The 22,117-nt window shown below is 35.1% G+C and overlaps 2 protein-coding genes and 1 long non-coding RNA gene across 3 annotated transcripts; 2 read left to right on the top strand and 1 right to left on the bottom strand.

Moving 5' to 3' along the window:
• Window positions 1–970: 970 nt before the first annotated feature.
• On the top strand, window positions 971–8,138 carry LOC123872672 (trypsin-1-like). The gene is made up of 10 exons (XM_045917111.1): window positions 971–1,284; window positions 1,442–1,520; window positions 2,388–2,539; window positions 2,766–2,792; window positions 3,831–3,922; window positions 4,649–4,758; window positions 5,869–6,012; window positions 6,440–6,555; window positions 7,049–7,206; window positions 7,619–8,138. The coding sequence occupies exons 1-10, from the start codon at window positions 1,212–1,214 to the stop codon at window positions 7,781–7,783; spliced, it is 1,116 nt and encodes a 371-aa protein (XP_045773067.1). The 5' UTR covers window positions 971–1,211; the 3' UTR covers window positions 7,784–8,138.
• A 2,108-nt stretch (window positions 8,139–10,246) lies between these two features.
• Window positions 10,247–12,435, top strand: LOC123872664 (aryl hydrocarbon receptor nuclear translocator-like protein 1). The gene has a single exon (XM_045917101.1). It carries the CDS (start codon window positions 10,555–10,557, stop codon window positions 12,118–12,120), a length of 1,566 nt encoding a protein of 521 aa, XP_045773057.1. The 5' UTR covers window positions 10,247–10,554; the 3' UTR covers window positions 12,121–12,435.
• Window positions 12,436–17,611: 5,176 nt separating this feature from the next.
• On the bottom strand, window positions 17,612–20,729 carry LOC123872692. Its single transcript, XR_006797513.1, has 2 exons — window positions 18,655–20,729; window positions 17,612–18,476 (listed from the first exon to the last, which is right to left on the bottom strand). It is a non-coding gene; the product is annotated as an uncharacterized LOC123872692 (long non-coding RNA).
• Between the last annotated feature and the right edge of the window lie 1,388 nt (window positions 20,730–22,117).

The raw sequence follows: 22,117 nt of genomic DNA, 5'->3' as shown, positions 1-22,117 counted from the left end.
CGCACGAGATTTTGATCGATTTAAATTCAAATTTACGGATTTTAAAACGCACCGCAACTCGCCGCATCGCCGTGCGGGCTCTCTCTTAAGTGGATAAATTTTAAAAAACTCGCCATATTATTCTGTGTCAACTGTCATCTCTAAAGTACGATTTTAGTGTTTAATCTAAGGTTATACCCATATGTTAACCATACTTTTGACAATGATGTGTAGAGTAAATATGGAGTCTTTTTTTCAAAATTTATGCATTATAGAGTATAATGCATAAATTTTGAAAAAAAGACTCATTATTGGCTAAAATTCACAGTTGCAGCAATTCTTGCTGTAAGTCTTGCTTTAGTCCAAGCCATAGATTAGGTGGGCGCGAAATGCAGAATTATACTCTTGGCTCTGGGATTAACGTAAAGTTTGTACATTTTATTGTCCTATCTAAATGTGGTGTAGTTTTATTTAATGTTTTTTGTAACATTTGTGTACATTTTTATACTGCCTTTGTAATTTAAAAGAGTATTTACCATCTGGAGTATATGCGAAATTTATATATATTTTACTAAAAAGTTTTATAAGTATAAGAAAAAATATTATTGTCTTCAATCAATATAAATTATAATATAATATTTTGTATAACATGAGTTAGTAAACAATACATTTCCTAATACATAGTCAATACTCAGAACAATCAATGATTTTTTATATTATGTACAAGTACTTATATATTTTAATAGGTACACTTTTACTAGTCAATGAATGTTAGCAATCGAAAAGCTCTCTAGTGTTGTGATTCAAAAAATAAATATTTTTATTTATTTATTTTTGTAATTATTTATTCCATTTACAAGTACCAGAATTTTGATGGTGAAAACCCCAGGTATTGAACAGATTATGATAATATTTTAAATTTATAGACAGTTTTTCCCAGATCTGGTTTTCCCCACAATATCCCAAACGTGCCTGTATGTAGAAAAGTTCTCAATTTGTAGTCTGCAATTTGCACTCAAACCGTATGGTTGTGATTACGTCAACAGAATATAAATATTATGTAAATATAAAATAGTTAACATTCATATTAATTAATAACATCGCGACTAAAGTGAAGTGATGTTTATACGTTTTTTGTGCTTGTTATGTAGGATTTCCCCAAGAGTGTTTATTTTCATGGATTGAGGAAAATCGCCTTTATCTAGTGATTAGTAACAATTAATTAAACCAACATGTTGCATCACGGATATGATCATATTGTTTTGTGCTGTTTAGTACTATTTAAAGTTATTATTGCTGGAGAAGGTAAAAACTGAGAATCTTACTTCAAAATTATTGACAAATTGATCTAGGTTCAATGTATATGTATGTACTAACCTATGCATATGATATTATAAAGTAAATCATTTAACTCTTTGGGCTTTGAATTGATAAGTATAATTACATTTTTTTAATTAAATAGTTGGTGAAGAATGTGCCCCCACCGAGGAAATATCAAGAGGAACATGTAAATTGTTGACGGATTGTAAAAATGCTATAAGGTCAGTAAATATCATCCATCCATCCATCAGGCCTGTAAGCGTCCACTGCTGGACATAGGCCTTTCCAAGAGCGCGCCACCAAACACGGTCCTCCGCCTTCCTCATTCACCCGCTCCCCGCCACTTTCTTCAGGTCATCAGGTCTTCATCGGTCCAGCGGGCTGGAGGTCGTCCCACACTGCGCTTACCGGTACGCGGTCTCCACTCCAGAACACGTCTGCCCCAACGGCCGTCGGTTCTGCGACAGACATGGCCTGCCCATTGCCACTTCAGCTTGCTAATCCTTTGAGCTATGTCGGTCGCTTTTGTTCTCCTGCGAACCTGTAAATATATCTCCTGCGAATCAGTAAATATATTTTTTACCAATACATCCTACTAATATAAACGCGATAGTTTGTATGTATGGAGGAATTATGTTTGTTACTCTTTCACGCAAAAACTACTGGACGGATTTGGCTGAACTTTGAAATGGAGATAGATCAAAGTCAAAGTCAAAATCATTTATTCAAAATAGGTACAATTTTACTTCTTTTGATGGTAAAAATTGTTAAATTTGTATCAAACTTAGGCAAAAGAAAAATCTAGCGTAATCCTGCGCGCGGAAATCCATGCTTCAGTAATATGACATTATGAAAATAATATGTTGATTTATCGATTTGTTGAGTAGGAAGTAAAGCCCGGTCTCCGTAGGAGAGAGAGTGTAGAGGAGAGGAGATGTGTACAGTCAACCAATCAGATTTTTAAAAGATGATGTGATAATTTTTTCGCGTTATCTATATCAATCTGATTGGTCGACTGAACAAATCTCCTCTCCACCCCGTTAGGTAGAGACCCGGGTCTTTACCGGTTTTTTTGGTTTTATTTGCAGTTTCATTCAGGCGATAGACTTTCATCCGTTTAGTAGATGTGGCTTCATTGATAAGGTCGAAATAGTATGCTGTCCACATAAATACATCCAACCACCAACATCAACTAAAAGACGAAGACCAAACACTGGTGCCATGGGGCAGGAAAAATATGGTAATGGGATAAAATACCTACACAGTAATTATTATTTGCTCGTTTCATTTAAATTTCAATAATTTTATCAATTTATAACGGCTTAGTAGCCAACCCACCTCTGCTTCACTTGCGTGAAATTTTAAATACTAAATAGTAAATACATACAATAAAAAAGTATAGCCTATGTTATCTCTGTAATGTAGTGATGATATAATCTGTAACCATACTTTCATATATTTTACAGGAAGTGGAGATAGAATAGCTGACAGAGGTAAGTGTAGAGGTATAACCATATATACCTACTTTAATTAAAATCTAAAATCAAAGATAAATCTACACAGGAAAACTTGTCTTAGTAATAAAGTGACCTTTGTTAATTAGGGTTCCGTACCTCAAAAGAAAAAACGGAACCCTTATAGGATCACTTTGTTGTCTGTCTGTCTGTCTGTCCGTCGTGTCTGTCAAGAAACCTATAGGGTACTTCCCGTTGACCTAGAATCATGAAATTTGGCAGGTAGGTAGGTCTTATAGCACAAGTACAGGAATAAATCTGAAAACCGCGAATCTGTGGTCACATCATTAAAAAAATTAAAATATGTTTCAATTTTCAAAGTAAGATGACTATACCAAGTGGGGTATCATATGAAAGGGCTTTACCTGTACATTCTAAAACAGATTTTATTTTTATTTTTATGCATAATAGTTTTTGATTTATCGTGCAAAATGTTGGAAAAAATACCCGAGTTCGGAACCCTCAGTGCGCGAGTCTGACTTGCAATTGGCCGGTTTTTTTTTGTGAGAAATTGCTTAGTTCCAAATTGTTGTTAACAAAAAAAATAATGATACCAGCTTAGCAAAAATTGTATCGTCCTCATGGTTGGCTTTAGGTTAAAATCGTTAATAAAATAATATTTCGTGGAAAACGAGTAAAACAAACAAAAGAAATGTGTAATTACGAGATCAAAAAGTAGCACTAATTACATATTAGTAGTAGTAGTATTTGAAAGACTTAGAGAATAATTTTTCAATATTATTAAGTACTAGAGTATGCCCGCGACTTCGTCCGCGTGGATTTAGGTATTTAAAGATCCCGTGGAAACTGTTTGATTTTCTGGGATAAAAATTTGCCTGTGTTAATTACAGGGACGCAAGCTACCTAGGTACCAAATTTCATACAAATCGGTTAAACGGATGGGTCGTTAGGAATCCCGTGGGAACTCTTTGATTTTTTGGGATAAAAAGTAGCCTATGTCCGTCCCCGGAATATAAGCTAATATAGTAGGTATATAAGTATGAATAATTTTCACAGAGTGTCAGAAAATTGTTGACTCAACCTTACCATCCCTGGAATCACATATAACAGGTGGGACAAATGCTTCGCTTGGAGAATTCACACATATGGTAAGATATTTTTCTTCAATTAATACTTCAATCAATCAATAATGCTTTTTATTATTTAATTATGTTTCAGTAATTATTAAATAATCTTTTTCTAGTACACCTAGGTGATAGGTCCTAGAATCAAAACGTTGCTCATATTACGCCACAAAGTTAACAACCCCTTAGTAGGCTAAAGCGTTTCCATTTATGATTTTTATAGCTTGTCTATTACAAGCATATGCTCGCGAATTCGTTTGCGTGGACTACACAGATTTAACTATCTTATTCCTATAATCCCTATTTTACTCCTTTAGGGATTGAAATTTCAAAAATCATTTCTTATAGGATGTCAATGATAACATGCCAAATTTCAGCTATTATTTTGCCTTTTACAATATTATCGTCCTACACGTGTTTTACATTTTTTTTTAAATTTCATTGTAAAAAAGAAAATGAATGTTTAACTCAACTTCTGTACTTATAAACAGAAAAGATAGTATAATAAGAAGCAAATTTCCTATATTTCTCCGGTAAAATAATAAAAAACCTTTTGAATCGTCATCTTGATAGACTGCCCCAAACACTTATAGAAATCCCAACATAATGTATATGAGTACAGATAAAGTTATACATGGATTTACCGAATCACACTATGACTCATAAATAAATGATGACCCATAAATTGTAATATATATTATTAATTATCAGATTTCCTGTAAAGATATTTGTACAGAGGTTATTCTTTAGGTGACGCTTGGGTACAATATTACTGGTGTATATGAATTCCGGTGCGGTGGTTCGTTGATATCGGACTCTTACGTATTAACGGCAGCGCATTGCGTGGACACTTTGGACAGGTATGTTAGTAGGTAATCACCATCATCAACGGGCCACTACTGAGAACGGGTCTCTTCTCAGCATGAGAAGATATAGTGGATTAGAAGACTTCATGCACCTTTATTAAGAACATTATGCAGAATTCTTAGGCATGCATGTTTCCTCACGATGTTTTCCTTCTTCGTTAAAGCAAGTGATATTTAATTGCTTAAAACGCGCATAACTTTGAAAAGTTAGAGTTGCGTGCCCAAGATCGAACCGTGGACACAATAGAAGGCTGACGTGTTAACTAAGTACTAGGTTATCACTGCTTTTTTAGTAGGTAAAGTCCATTCAAATTAAATCAAATTAAAGACGTGGTGGGAAAACATTAAATCGCCGGTTTATTATTATCATTCATCCATACTTCCATATAATAATAATAATATTATAAATGCGAAAGTGTGTCTGACTGTCTGTCTGCTAACTTTTCACGGCCCAATAGTTCAACCGATTTTGATAAAATTTGGTACCTATAGAGTTAGTTTACATCCCGAGGAAGACTATAGGCCACTTTTGATCCCGGAAAATCAAAGAGTTTCTACGGGATCCCTAAAGCACCATCCATTTAACCGATTTTATGTTTGGTACAAAGGTAGCCTTCCATCCCGGAAATTGACATAGGCAACTTTTTGTCACGGAAAAGGGTCCACGGGATTTTCAAAAAACCTAAATTCACGCAGACAAAGTCGCTGGCATCGTCTAGTATCTGATAAGAAACGCTAGTCGAGTCTTAGACAGATGGGTCTGGAAGCCAACCAGTGTTGTATCAAGAAACCCCCAAAAAAAAACTTGTATGACATTATGACACGGAGGGAGGTAGGTATAATAAATAGGTACTTACTAGCTGATGCCCGAGACTTCGTCCGCTTGGATTTAGGTTTTTTGAAATCCCGTGGGAAGTCTTTGATTTTCCGGGATAAAAAGTAGCCTCTGTGCTAATCCAGGATATTATCTATCTATTTCAAATTTCAGACCAATCCGTCCAGTAGTTTTTGCGTGAAGGAGTAACAAACATACACACACATAACATAAACTTTCGGCTTTATAATATTAGTGAATACTTACCTACTCGAGTTAATGTCTTACAGCATAAAACCTGCGATAGCTCGTATGGGAGTGATATACCTCGGCGACGGCGAGTGGAACAACGACTCTGACGTCAGAATTCAGCAGATCATAAAGCACCCGCATCACGTGAGACGCTTGAAATACAACGACATAGCCTTGCTCAAGTAAGTTTTTTTATTACTAAACTATATGCCCCAAGCCGTTTTCTTTAGAAAGGTAATAATGCGAAGGTGCTTTTAGACCCCTAAAACACTGCATCATTCACATTCTTTTTGTTAGCTTAGTAGCACACGCCGGGTATCTATTTATCTCTTTATAATATTAGTCTATATCTACTAATATCTCAAAGGTAAGCCTTTGTAAGGTTTGACAATCCTCACTTGGCCAGCGTGGTAGACTATGGCGCCCGTGCTCTGTAGTGAGCCGGCGATGGCTTGATCATCGGCACTCCGAGTACCGAGTGCTACCTAAGTATTATGACGCAACCTTGAAGTTTTTACCTAACCATCCCAAAATCGCCCTAGAAGTTTTCCCTTCAGACTCAATATTTTGTTTTTACTGTTTAAGGGTGAAACTAATTTATTATTGTAGGTTGGAGCAGTCCGTCGTGTTCACGCCAAGCTTGAACCCCATCTGTCTGTATACAAAGAACGAAGACCCCTCGGTACCTCTCATCATCACTGGTTGGGGCAGAACCAATACCACACGTGAGTTTATTCTTCAATTGGATTGTATTGCGTGACCTCTGACACCACCACGTAAAGTATTCGATTGCTACCGTCCGCGTCTTTGCTAAAAAGTGATGTACTCCAAGAAGTTATTGAGTTACTGCTAAAAAACGCCGGAATTTGGAAAAACTGATGTTTTTAAAAAGTACTTAGGTATACTATGGTCTATGTGTATATGTATAAGGTTTTTTAGTTAGTTTTTATTTCGGTCCTACACAAAAGTCAAAATCATTTATTCAAAATAGGTACTATTTTTGTTTGTCCGATTTGTTAGATTTGAAAGATGATATAGTGGTGATTATTAATTACGTAAACTTAAAACTAAAGCTACGAGGGTTTGAAACTAGAAATATCTCTTTTTCTCACCTTTCTTGGCATTGACCAAAAAAGATTTTGGGGCTAGCTGCTTTTCAACAATAGGACGGATATTGGCAGTACGTCTTGGATAAAAGATGATTTCGTTATTTTGTAGGCAATGTGAGGAATCCATACCTGCAGAAGGCAACCGTGGTTGTGGTTTCGAAGAGTAAGTGCGAGGAGGCGCATCCCTCATGGCGCAAGTTGCCGCAGGGCATCTCCGACGAGCAGATCTGCGCCGGCGATCCGAAGGGCCTGCGCGACACGTGCCAGGTATATGCATGCCGTCATGAAATTATGGAGTTATACACTCCATACAAAAAACCTCGAAGGCGCCGGACAAAGCAAGTTGGCGTCGCTTACGTAATTCGCCTTAGTAAGGAAAACCGGCCAAGTGCGGGTCAGACTCGCGGACCGGGGTTCCGTACTCAGGTATATTTTCCAATTATTTTGATTATAAAAACAACAAGCTATGCCCGCGACTTCGCGTGGACTTTCAAGCTCCTATTTTACTCCTTTAGGAGTTGAATTTTCAAAAATTCTTAGTGGATTTCTACATAATAATAGCTATCTGCATGCCCAGCTCGATCCGTGCAGTAGTTTGTGCTGTGCGTTGATAGATCAGTCAGTCAGTCAGCTTGTCCTTTTATTTATTTAGATAAACTAATTTATTTATTGTCGGCAGGGTGATTCAGGTGGACCCCTCATGGGATTAACGACAAATGACGGGTTTTTGAGGTTGGTGGGGGTTACTTCATACGGTCGCGGCTGCGGCTCGCCCGTGCCCGGCGTGTACACGCGCGTGTCGCGATACCTCGACTGGATCGAAAGCGTGGTGTGGTCCAACTGAGCCCAGGCGACGCGACGTCACACATCCAGCGCGATTAAATATTTGTAAAGATGTCTATTTCACGTTGACCGTTCAGCCTTGGATGTGTGCGTAACGTAAACTGCGTCGCACCGTCGAAACTGAGCGCCACACACACTATAACAATGTGTGCACAAACATAGCCAAACGGTCTTCGTGAAATAGAACATCAGCTGTAGTATCCACAGAATAGGTAAATCGCGCGACAGTCACAAAATGACTGATTCATACAGTGTCTTCACAGATGTACTTTATACTATATATAATAATGATTGATGACCAAAGAAATATTCTACATTGTTACATTCATGATTCAATAATAAAAAATATTATTTTACTTATTTGTACTTTATTTGCATGCAACAGTTCCAAGATCACAAACCAAATTTGATTTCAATTTTTATTCATTTCAGTATTGGTATTGGCAAGCCATTTTTTCATTTTTTATTTAGTTATATGCTTAGAAAAAATACCTACCTATCTGTTCAAACGTCTAGTAGCTAGCTACCGATTTTACTACATTCCTGATTCTGTAGTGTACAAAAGCAACAAGTTTTTTCTTTCTAAATATATTATATGTAAAAAAAAAACCATCATTTTACTGGTTTTTTCTTCTGAATGATGTCAATATGATTCCATAAAATATGATTCATATTCGAAAATGATACCAAAGTTATTCTAGTAATTAGTATCGACTATCGAGATCACACTGAGGGCTCTTGATGGTGCATCTTGAAGGCTCCACTTCTTAAATTCAAGACCCTGGATAATAACTATACTAACGAAACGCAGTATAAAGGACTAGTTACTGAGACAAAGATCTTTTCAACGGATGCGTTTTTCTCGCAGATAAAACCAACCAACTGATATAGTTGTATATGGAATTATAGTTTTTAATTTGCGCTATACTACTACTATGGCTACTATGGCCAGCCTTAGGCCGGCTAAAAGCAAGCAAAAAATGTGATTCATATATTATATTCACTAGTTTATCGAGGACACCGAGAAAGAGGTGGCAATAGCGCAATATTAGCCGCCACGGAATTAAAAATAAAATCAATCAATATTGTTGAATGTCGATTCATTTGATTGTTTTGTGCGACAATCACACATCGCTTCTAATGACGAAACAGAAGTTACACTCCTCGTGAGTGCACGTTGCACTCAAAGGAGTGCCGTGTAGTCCTGTTGGCCCCGTTAGCCGTGTCGCCGCTAACAGGGCCAACGGGATAAGAGTAAAATTATTAAAAATCAGTCCTGTTGGCCCCGTTAAATTAAAAAAAAACTAACATTTTGATCTATCGATTGTTTTTTTTTTTCAAATAATATGTAGACTAGCGCTTAGCTGCAATCAAACCTGATGACAAGTGATGGTGCAGCCTTAAATGGAGCGCGTTTTAGTGATAAATAAATTAACTATATTTCATCAAATCTGTAAACCTCAAAATGCTATATAGGATTTACGTGCACTCCTTATAGCAATGGCTAACTACGGCTAAGTGGTAGTTTAGCTGTTGACGATTCAAAAGTACTTGTAAAAGTCTAATTGAATAAAAATATTTTGAATTTGAATTTAACGGGACTGATTTTTAATAATTTTATTCTTATCCCGTTGGCCCCATTAACGGTCCAACAGGACTACACGGTACTCCTTTGATGAATATAATATTATTATGCCTGCGTTACATCGCTATTATACCAATCTTACCCGCCTCTACTGTATACGAGCTATTCGTACGTAACCGTGAAACGAATTTAAAAAACATAAAGCACTTTTAGTTATTACTCTTTGGCTCATTTTGACATTGACACATGTGACAGGTATTAATCCAGTGTTTTAAGACTTACGAATTTCACCCTATTTTGGGTGAAACGGCTATAATATTAGGTATGACTTGTGGCTTTTTTTTATGTTGAAATTTGACAAGGATTTAGGGTAATTTAAGGTAAAAGCGAACTCCAGGTGGTACATATTACATAAGAAAACAAATAAATTATGACCAACCATTTTTATCAAGATTGAAGATTGAGTAACTATCACGAAATGATACCCATTATAATTTAAAAACTGAAAATTAAAACATTATATTGTTCTTTAAAATTATGTGCATGCAAAGATAGAGTCTATCTTACGAAAGCAGAAAAACCTGCAACTCCGGGAAATGTCATTTGTTGTTTTATAACTTCACTGGTTTTATTAAATAAACGCTCCTGTATCTAAGTACTAGATTTATTTATTACTATTACCTATGTTTAAAAGCAGTTAGCAGGCGTTATTTTGCGGAGTCCATGATATACAAGGAAAAGGTTTTGATTTTGTGCATTGTAAGGTCTATATCTCCTGCTCCGTCCGAGGAGGTGTAGCGGATTAGGGCAAATTTTTATAGAGACTAGGGTAAAACTAAAATCGTGAGTGGAAACACTGACTGATTAATCGGAATTCGGAAATCCACAGAGAACTTTTCACGCTGAGTCGCGCTTGCTGCAGGCTGCTTGTTGTTTGGTCTGCGCCGCACTTGTTACTGGTTTTTGTAGTGTGTTGAACTTGATTCTAATAAAAAGGAATTATTATTCCTATTAGTGAATTGTGAATAATATCATAATTTTTAAAAGTGTTACGATCGTACAGCGGCAGAATAACACAATGTAAACAGCTGTGATGTGGTGTGACGGACTTGCTATTCAATCACAAGTGCTGTTACCTACGATGTTTATTCTGATATTATATTCATAGATTTTGTTAATGTTAATGAATGGCGTCTAAACAAGGGAACTTTGACCAGACAGTCATGATGGCGTCCACCGCCGGTACAAGCCACTCAAGGTTACCGGGTATGGCTGTCGCCATCCCTCCAACGTTTGAGCTACAAGCTACAACAAGCCATGGGGATTCCTCGTCAGATGCTCAGTCTCCCGATATACCGATCCCTAAAGCGAGCGATCGTCAGTCGCGAATTATTGCTGAGAAACACAGAAGAAGTGAATTTAATTCTCAAATCGCTCAAATGATGACCCTTTTGTCTGATATCGTCCATTCACAACGAAAGGTGGATAAAACCAGCGTGCTGCGACTCGTGGCCAGCGAACTACGGAACCAACACATATTCGGCGACTCTATCAAATGCCGTCATCTGGAAACATGGTCATCTGCTATACTTAAATTCTTTGATCTCATCGGTGGCTTCATGTTGGCTGTGACTTGCATGGGTCGCATTTGTAACGTATCCCACAACGTTCAGGAGAAGTTGGGATACTGCTACATAGATCTCTTAGGCCAAGACTTTTATCATTATGTTCATCCTGAAGATAAAGATATTCTAAGACAACACATTTTTCCAGTAGAATTACAGACTGGTTGCAGTCCAAAGTTATTTGAACAACATCATAATTTCCACATAAGAATAATGAGGGCTGGTGCCAGATCTGACCCTCCTAGGTATGAGCGCTGTAGAATAGATGGTGTGCTCCGTCGCTCAGACCGCGCCACTGCTAATGGGGTGCAAGAAGAACAAACTATCAAGAGGCAGCGGGTGAGACATCACCGCACCTTTTCCTCCAGTGGAAATGACTATGTTTTCATAGGCATGGTCCATACACTAACCAATAGCTTGCCGGCAAGAATGTTACCACCTACAGCATACTCGGAGTATTGGACCAGGCATTTAATTGATGGCAGAATAGTGCAGTGTGATCAAAGCATCTCTCTGGCAGCTGGTTACATGACAGAAGAGGTCACGGGTACGTCTGCTTTCTTTTTCATGCACAAAGATGATGTCCGTTGGGTTATTTGTGTGTTACGTCAGATGTACGACCAAAGCAGGGAGTTCGGAGAGTCTTATTACAGGCTGATGTCACGATCCGGTCATTTCATTTACATGAGGACAAGAGGATTCCTTGAAATCGACAAAGAAACTAAAAAAGTTCAAAGCTTTGTTTGTGTAAACAGTGTGATAGGAGAGGAATATGGGCAGAGGATGATGGATGAGATGAAAAGGAAGTATTCTGTGATGGTAGATACTGATAAGTTAGAGAATGACAAAACTGCAGCTCTGGATGAGGCTCCTGTTGAGCACCCCAAGCGTTTAGAAAGAATTGTGATGCACTTGGTAGAGCCAGCGGCCAATGAAAATGTGGATGAGTTAAAATTGGTAGCACCTTCGAAGGAGAATATTATCTCAGCGATTAAGAACAGTGAAAGGGTCGTCCAAGAAACTGGTGTCCGGTTTGATACTCGCAAAAGAAAAAAATCTGACTGTGAGGACAACAGTGAAAATTTGAAAAGGCATAGTAGCCTTACTGAATCTAAATGGATAAACTAAGTATATATACCTAATAATTTACATGAGTTTCAGTCATGCACATTGATGACCACATTATTGTATGAAATTGTAGAATCCATTTTTCAGCAGATTTAAAAAAAAATCAGTGAGTACAATTTTATTATCTGTGTATACCAGTTAATATTTTTATTATTAATGAATTATAAGTAATAGTTATTAATAATGTAGGAATATAAATGTGCCAAATGTTATTCTAATTAGCAGATTTGCAATTATTGGTGATATCAACAATCCATTTTTCCAATATCTTGCACATTTTGTCTTATTTGAATATACAAGTCCTATTATTCCAAGTACATGTCTTATTTATTTACACATAAAACTTTGACATATCACATAGCTAATCACTTGTAAAATAATAATATCCTAGGAAAGGATGTCTTAAAAAGTTTTAAATAATATTAAAATATTTGCATACAAAAGCCCACATAATCTGACTATCAACATTTTCTGTCACAAATCTTGTATTAAGAGGGGTCTCTCCGTCACTCGCTCCATACAAACGTAGTTCCAATTTCATTTGAATATTAAGCAACCAAAGTCCATGAAATTTTGCAGACATAGGTATTCTAGAAATTAATATCTATGTCTGTGATTTTCCAGATTTCTGTTAAAATATTCGGTTTCAAAGTTACGCTGTCTTAAAAATTCTCATACAAATCTTTGAGTCCCTGTAATTTCAAAACTACATATTTTTAGAAAAATCTAAAACACCACAGACACAGATATTAGTTTCTAGAATATGTCTGCAAAATTTCATGGACTTTGGTTGCTTAATATTCAAATGAAATTGGAACTACGATTGTATGGAGCAAGTGACGGAGAGAGCCCTGTTAATGCAACTATTATTATATGCAGCTGTTTCTCTAATGGTGCTAAGTCTTGCACACAAATCGTGAAATTGGGCAGGTATACATCTAATAATGCATTATTACGTTATTGTCTTTCAATTTAGATAAAATTAAACCAAGAAACCTAACAGATACATTGCAACTCAGGAGAACATCCCAATGGTGCTAATTCTGTTGTACACGATCTCTAAACTAAATTGATAGGTCTAAATCAAGAGCTATCCTTGTCTACGGGAACCATAATATGAAAGGGACCGCAATACATTTCATTATCTGTGGCACCTGTCATTTTAGTTAAGTGTACAACAAAACTAGTCACAATTCGATAGTATGCTCCTGAGCACTTAGGGTGAGATTTATAGAGCGCACTTTGACTTTGCTTAGACTTAAGGTTGAGTTAAAATGAGAGAGATTTATGCGAGAGATATACATCTGTCTCATTTTAATACTGTCTTAGGTATAAGTGCGGCCTATAGAACGCACCCTCAGACTTGGGTGTGGGGCGCTACAAATGTGTTTCCAGTAAACACAAAAACTAACAATAGAATAGAATTAGTTTTAATTAATCCAACACATATTAAACACAACATACATTTACAGAAAGTAGGTATGTCTTAAAATCGAACATAACTAACACAGTGTCTATAAAATGTGAAAAGGCTGAAATTTTGCTAAGTACTGTAGATACAAATTGTAACCACAACACTGTTATTCTGTTAAAGCCCAAACAAGGGAAGTCCTGGTCTTATTGACTATAAAATATTATTGAAGTTAAACGAAAAATAAAATAAAATATTGACTTATCATTTAGTCTTATCTGAAGCAATAGATTATAAAGAAATGCACTTATATATATATTTCCATCTTTATCTAAAGTGACGTGGTTAAAAATAAATGTTATCCTTTTCTACAAAGAACATTGTAAAAGGGTATAGTTTTTAATATCATTTATCATATTATATATCCAACTGGATTATCACCGTGTAAATATTTTGTGCGCCTAATTCATTAGTCATAATGAAAATTTCTTTGCTAAAATGCATTTTAATCAGTGTTTTCTGTAGTGTAATTGTATCTTCAATGTGATGACTGCAATTATATTATAACTGGACCAGTGATCACAATGAGGTGTGTACATAATACTTAATTTTCATATGCTATGCTATATGGAGTATGATACCTACAGGCTGATCTTTTTAAATCTTTAGATGAAATTTATCAACTGTCGCTATTTCCATAGGCCTAATTTCATTATTTCTTAGTTTCAGATATTGTGGCTACGTTTGTTGTACACAATCTCTAAAGGAAACTAGATTTACAGGTCTAAATCTAGTGCTCGGCTGCAACATAATGAAATCCCAGTTATATGTGTACCATATGTATCGCAATACATTTAGACCTGTGATTTTAGTTCACAGAATTAGGCACATTGCTTTACTTCTCAAACTAACAATAACACCTGTGTCCTGTGCATTTTCAGAATTTTATTTTTTATGTTTTTTTATTTAAAAATATTTCATGTTTATTTCATTATGTCACTCTGCAGAGCGAATGCTACTTAGTCCATCTTACCATTAAAGCTCATATTTCACTGTGGGATATATTTTATAGATAGTCTATTTATATATTTTATAGTGTATAGCTAAAAATTGATAAGAATATTGGAAAAACCATTATAAATGAATGGTCAGAAGTCACCAACAATACCACATTTGCAAAAAAATATATATTCAAGGTCAAAGTTCACAAGAATTGGTGTTTTGCATTTTCCAGCTAAACGGTAAGTTTTATCATAAAATAGGTTAGATAAACATTGTAGATCATAAAATTATCTACAAAAATTGTCTTACTTATACTTTTTTTTTCTAAGAATCACCATTCCTGAGATATTGCGAGCTATAAGTTTTCCTTCAAATTTTAAAATCGTAAAGAATTCTTTATGATAAAACTTACCATTTAGCTGGAAAATGCAAAAATTGAATACAATTTTTTTTTTTCATTTATATTGGTGTTCCCAACATTCATACAAATATTTAGCTCAGATGCGAATTATTATAACCTTGAATGACTATTTTGACCAGACTTTTATATTATATTTTATATCCCATACTGAGAAATGAGCTTAAAAAAAGCCATTGCAATTTAATTGATATTGATAATTTAGATTTGTTGGAATGATAGGTAATGAAAATTGCCAAGTTTGATTTGGGTTTCAAAATCTTAGCAAGAGCAAACATCCATACCACAGACATAGTTAGCTTTACAAACATGTTAACAAAATTTCATTGAGTTTGGTTGGTTAGTTACTATTCAAATGAGAACCAAACTAGATTTGTGTGGGGAGCGCACTAGGCAGTTTTCTCTTAAATATCAAAAAATATGTGTAGACGTAAATCCATTTTAGCATCAACATTTACCTATTTTGTTGCACTTAACTCTGATCGCTAAAATCATTACTCATCTAGAATGTACACGACTGATATCTTTTCTATTTTTATAATATTGTAAATATTTTACCTAAAAATATTATTGTATCTAAAAAATAAGTTAATAAACTAGAGATGTTCCGGAGAAATTAGAAAAACCGATCAAGGGTGACTCGGATTCCACAACGAAGGGTTCCGTACCATCATTCGAGATATAACACTATGTATTTTTGGATTTTTTTATTATTTATAACTATACACGCTGTGTTAATTTCAACTCTACGCCTATTACTTATTTAAAATTGCTAAAAATACGACACAATTAAAAGCCTAATAGTGTAACTTTAATTTGGGACATCTCTACAATACTGTAATTATTTACAATGCAGCTTTCATTTTTAAGATTCCTTTGTAAAACAAGGAAGCCTTCATTTCGTCCAGCCTGTTTGTGTCCAGCCAGTTTAAAGATAAAATATTAGAGGTGTAAGGATGAAAAGTACTGTTACAGGAATCTAACCATACCACAGATAATTTTTTATATAAAAAAAACGTGATATGAAAAGTGTTACCCGAAAAACAGCTTACCCCATCGAGTGATTGGAGTAATATGCCACCTTGTTAAATAGGTGTTTTAAAATCATTGTGAGGTTTCTTAATCAGTTTTTCGAAATGAACTATCGTTGACCACCAAATTTTTTAGCAATTAGCATAGGAACGGAACCCAATATGCGTTTTCTGATTTCTGACGCGCAATTTGATCGGGTTTTAATCATCAATAAATGAATGAAAGTCTATAATACAAATGGTTTTACAAAAAAAATACCTACACAGTTAATGTTATCAGGTATTAAAATATTAGTAATCTTATAATTAATTTTAATGCATTACGATAAAGTAATATTTATTGTGGGATTGTCATTCACTAGTTTACTTTATACCTACTGCACAGGTTTAGGGCAGCACACAGTTGGTCTGGATGAACGTACTTAAATCTTTTTATGTACTGTAGATATAAGGCCGTAACTAAGGCTTGGAGGGCCCTTGGCAGCACTCGAATTTATTTATTACTAGATGATGTCCGCGACTTCGTCTTCGTGGATTTAAGGTTTATAAACATCCTTTATGATTTTCCGGGACAAAAAGTACCCGTCCCTGAAAAACAGTCAATTAAGCGGATGGACCGTTAAAACTAATAGACTGACCGACAGACACACTTTCTAATGTATAACGTTAAGTATGGATTAGGGTGAAATATGGATATATTTTATTTTTACCTAAGAAGTATTCTTACAAAATAGATTATGAATATGTCATGAATGTGTTCATGTTAAAATCATGTCGTAAATAGATAAGGCGCCAGCGAAGCGAGTGAGAAATTTTGTTATTATACCTAATTGACAAGTGTAAATTAAAAATTTATAACACCCCCGACAAATGAAGGTTACAGTAACTAGAAAAGAGCTGATAACTTTCAAACGTCTGAACTGATTTTCTTGGATTATAGCTAAGAACACTCTCGATCAAGCCACCTTTCAAACAAAAAAATAAACTAAATTAAAATCGGTTCATTAGTTTAGGAGCTACAATGCCACAGACAGATACACAGATACACACGTCAAATTTATAACACCCCTCTTTTCGGGCCGGGGGTTAAAAATAACCATAAAAATATAACATTTAGCTGGCGCCTTGCGCAATTAAATAACCCTTGCGTTGACGTGACCGTAGCGATCACAAAATAATTCGTTTCGAAGAAAAACAAATGTACTTAAAAATACTGTCCCAAAGTTCTTTTAATATTGCGCATTTTGCAGTCTTCCTCGAGGACGCATTTATTATAGAAGTCTTATGCCTCTGGTTTTTCGCCTGATGCCAAGCTCTAGTTACGGTTCTGCAGATTTGTGTACAACAGAATTAGCACCATTGTCTTGTTAGTGGCTCATAGGTCCTCAGATTTTGTCGTACTCCATTTTAGTTGATGATGTGTAAGGCCTGTCAGTGATGACCTAAGCTGGAACCTATGAACAATAAAGATTAACCCTGCGAAATCATTTTTGTGAAATATTGTTGATTACGAATACCTATTTAATAAATAAATAAAACATTTTATAATCTTCATCATCATGATCAATCCATCGTCGGCTCACTACAGAGCAATGGTCTTCTCTCGGAATGAGAAGGGTTTTGGCCATAGTCTACCACGCTGGCCAAGTGCGAAATGGTAGACTTCGTACATCTTTGAGAAGATTATGAAGAACTCTCAAGTATGCAGGTTTCCACTCGATGTTTTCCTTCACCGTTAAAGCAAGTGATATTTAGTTACTTAAAACGCACATAACTCCGAAAAGTTAGAAGTGCGTGCCCGAGATGGAATCCCGATCGAATTAAAGTGTGGACGTCCTAACCACTAGGCTATCACAGCTTTATAATGCCCAGTTTCAATTCATTTATTCCTTAGATATAAAGGACGAAGAAAGGACGAAAATAGGGTTGCCAAAAGTTTAAGATCATAAAGAAAAAGTAACTAGGTAAGTCCAATATTTTTTCTATTGAAATTATGAGTATAAAACCCAAAAATATAATTTTGTGATAGTTTTCAAATTCTTTATTTATGAGCAATCATTTAATTTTTATGTGGGTAGTTATTTTTAATCAAATCAAAGAATTTATTTATCTAATAGTGTTTTTTCGTATCATTTTCAAAAACCTTTGATAAAAATTGATGGTAGATAAAGTGAACTTAATGGGCGAATTTATAAAGGCAGGGTGATGTAATTTGATATAAGGATACAGGCCAATTCAATTGACAATACTTGTTTCGTTGGGAGGCAAGTTGTGCTGTTAGCAGGGTAAATTAAAATTAAGTATACAAAAATAATGTAAATAGTTTGATATCTGATTTAGATAAAAATAAATGAATTTGTGTTTCTAAATACATACTCGTAATTTATTGTCTTATAGTACTGCATAACTGTTTTACTTAAAAAGAGTCATACATACATATACTATAATCTTGTAGACATGAAGAATATGAATTTCGGGTTTATTCAAAAGAGTACTGACACCCGTATTCACAAACGTTACTATGAGATCTCATAGTAACGTTTGCGCTCAAACCGGTCCACCAATCAGATTACTGTATCACGTCATTTACAATGATCTGATTGGTGGAACCTACACTATGCGTTCGAGCGCACTGTGAGACCTCATAGCCTCATAGTAATGATTGTGAATACGGCTGTAAGTGATGTATGAAACATGTGCAAGGCAATCTTGTGAACAAATAAGCTTGCGAACATTTATTGTTGTATGTGTGGCATCTTTACCACAGCATTGAAAATATGGATGACCTTTCAGCTAATCAAATTAAATATTATGATGTCTACTTTACGTTTATTTCTACGTAATAATTATTACAAGAAGTGACAGCATTATATTTAATATGATTAATTATTTTAATTATTTAATTTTAATTAAATAGTTAAACTCGCAAGTTAGTCCAGTGGGCCTATAAATAATTGAGTTGTGACATTGAACTGAAGGTAACTTAGTACATTATTGCTCTTTCGTGTAAGCTGTCTATGTATCTGTAGTCTGCACGGTCTTCGGATTTAAACTACTATTTGAGTTGACTATGAAAATGCCAGAATTCTTGAGAATTGGCAACCCTTGTGGCAGTAGGTTTGTTTACTATAATTATCCTGTTTACCTAATATTATGTGTACCTATTAATTGTAAATAGATAGAATTATTTTGACTACCGAGTTGAACTAATGGATTTTTGTCGGTGTTAAGGTTTATTATTAATGGAGCATGTGTACGATTAATATTATATAAACTGCTGACTGTTATTAAGTAATTAATCGATATTTCTTCAATGATCTGAACATTCTAATTAATGTATTATTGTATAGAACGAGCACAAAACATTATTACTCTTGCCATGTTAAAATGCATGTATACACTTTTCAGTTGACGAGATATCTATATCAGTAAAATTGTGTTAAGTGTGATAGGCATGTAAGTGTTAGATAATGGATGTAAGGTTTTGATCTTGAATGTTTCCAATCAGTGATATTGGTCAATTTAAGTTCTTTTGAACTCGTAAAATTAATCAGAGCTGTTGCTCGTATGCAAATGTTTGCTTCGCAAGGTCGTCGATTTATTTTTTATGCCCGATTTTTTCTTTACTTTGCTTATTTATTTATAACGGCCTATTATACTGTGCCATTTTATATAAAATCATGATGGTGCCGGGATATAACGCGTGATCTACATCAATGGGTCTACGAGCGCTGACAAAGGGATTTATTCTAGCTTTTGTTGACTCAGGAACTATAAAAAAAATGCCTCCTGTGACATCATATTTATTATATGCAGAGTTCAGACTGAAACAGTCTTATTGAAATTGATTTTTTTTTAGTAAAAATCTAAACATTTGTTTAAATAAGTGCCAACCCTACTTACGATTGACTGACAATCTTGTGCTAATTAGCTAAAATTGATAGTTTTTATAGCACCACAATTTCAGGCTAAAGCGCCACAACTATGGCTGTCGCTGTTCTACATAATATTAAAATGAGGATGGAGGCAAGTCTTGCTTTCCTTGACCTTTTCTGCAAACATTTATTAGTAGTACCTAATGATTTCGCGTTTATGTCATGTAAAAAAAGAAATGAAATTCTTCCGAAGTTCATAATCCAGAGTTGATATTTACATACATTGTATATACACATTGTAGGTATATACCTACTTTAATATTAAATTAGGTACTGTATACATATTGAGTTAGATTTTAGAGAAGCAATTCTTATACATCGAGAGTTAAAAAAACGCGCCCACCTAATTATTACAAAGACCGAAGCTTAGAAATATGTTCACATAATCTTTTTAACTTATGGTTTGTTTCATTACTGTGAGAGTAGCGGGGCATTACTCATTATGATAAAGAACCGACGTTATTGTCAAACCCAGTAAAAACAATTCCAGCGCTAATGTACTAAAAAGACATGTTGTTTTCTCATACATCAGTCAGGTTGAGCCAATTTTACGGGACATCATAGCTCTAGAATCTCTCTACGAACGCTGATAGTGAATTTTTAGTGCTTTTTGAGTTCCGTGCCCGAAGGGTGCCAAGGGGACTCTATTACTAAGCCTCCGTTGTCCGCCCGTCCGTCTGTGTGTCACCGGGCTGTATCCGGGCAGAATGTGTACATTTCTATTGCCACTATAACAAAAACCGGCCAAATGCGAGTCGGACTTGCGCACTGAGGGTTCCGTACTCGGGTATTTTTCCAACATTTTGCACGATAAATCAAAAACTATTATGCATAAAAATAAATAAAAATCTATTTTAGAATGTACAGGTAAAGCCCTTTCATATGATAGCCCACTTGGTATAGTAATCTTACTTTAAAAATTGAAACATATTTCAATTTTTTTTTTAATGATGTGACCACAAATTCGCGGTTTTCAGATTTATTTCTGTACTTGTGCTATAAGACCTACCTATCTGCCAAATTTCATGATTCTAGGTCAACGGGAAGTACCCTATAGCTTTCTTGACAGACACGACGGACGGACGGACGGACGGACAGATAGACAACAAAGTGATCCTATAAGGGTGAAAATTAAAATGTGTTTTATTTTTTTTATTTGTCGCTATTTCTCACTATCAGCTTTCACTAGACAGACTCTACTCAAGTAATATTATAACAATTTTATGGGTATACCTACATGATTTTATTATCAAGTTGTTGTTTACCATCTTATTATGTATGTCATTAAGTACTTCGCATAGGTATGATATTATATTTGTGAAGCGATCGCTCAACAATGTAACATATATTGTGGATGATGTAATTAAAACTAATTAATTAGTTTCTAGAATGATCTTTGTATTGATGTTTTTATGCACCGTTTGAGTGCATGACTTTCAAGCAACTATTCTTCTTTTCTATAGGGATTTCATAACTTATGAAATTAGACTGTCTAAATGTAAAGAAATGTAAGATTATACGTGCCGACCATATAATAATTGTGCCTAACTGGTGGGTGGGAGATAATGGTAATGTTCGTGTACATATTACTATAGGTTATATAAGGTGTTATTTGGTGTCTGCATGCATCTTATCGTATTCGAAACAATATAATGTGTTGCATGTAATACATAAAATTAATGTGTGGGTGTAAGATATAATAATGGTTGTGAAAAATATTCTGACTCGTTGGGCTTGGTAGATCGCATTCTTTATCTGAAAATGAAAAAGTTTGGGAAGTTGCAGGGGTCTGTGTATTGAAAAGTGACTGAAAATGTAATCAGTACAACTAGGTATAAAGGCTATGCAATTATGTTGTCGTGTGTCGTGCCCAATCACATTTTTTATCTGACTGCACCAAAGGAGGATAATGTATTTCGGGTGTATGTAGCTTGTATCCAAAACAATTGTTTGGCGTCTGCAATCTAGATTTCAGTAAATGTGGTGTCGTTAGATTCGTCTAGCTGTGGGAGTTATTCTGTGTGTGTGCCGGCACTAAGAAACAATATGGCGGAGGCTAGGCACTGGAAATAAATACACATTTTCTAGTGCCTAAATTGATGAATAAATTTTAATGAGGGGTCGTTAGATTTGTCTTTGTTGTAGCAGTAGCAGTGGATGGTATATTTTGAAAATGATATGAAAACGAAAGTTGAAAAAA

This window comes from Maniola jurtina, chromosome 15 (assembly GCF_905333055.1).
Source record: "Maniola jurtina chromosome 15, ilManJurt1.1, whole genome shotgun sequence".
In the NCBI taxonomy this organism is placed as follows: domain Eukaryota; kingdom Metazoa; phylum Arthropoda; class Insecta; order Lepidoptera; family Nymphalidae; genus Maniola; species Maniola jurtina.
Note: the sequence above shows the minus strand (reverse complement) of the source record. Positions and strands in the feature narration are given on the sequence as shown.

Bases quoted from the DNA above. Each gene is read 5' to 3' on its own strand.
- LOC123872672 (XM_045917111.1), top strand. From the start codon at position 1,212: ATGTTGCATCACGGATATGATCATATTGTTTTGTGCTGTTTAGTACTA. The intron at 6,556-7,048 runs GTGAGTTTATTC...GTTATTTTGTAG, and splicing joins GGGCAGAACCAATACCACAC to GCAATGTGAGGAATCCATAC. The intron at 7,207-7,618 runs GTATATGCATGC...TATTGTCGGCAG, and splicing joins GCCTGCGCGACACGTGCCAG to GGTGATTCAGGTGGACCCCT.
- LOC123872664 (XM_045917101.1), top strand. From the start codon at position 10,555: ATGGCGTCTAAACAAGGGAACTTTGACCAGACAGTCATGATGGCGTCC.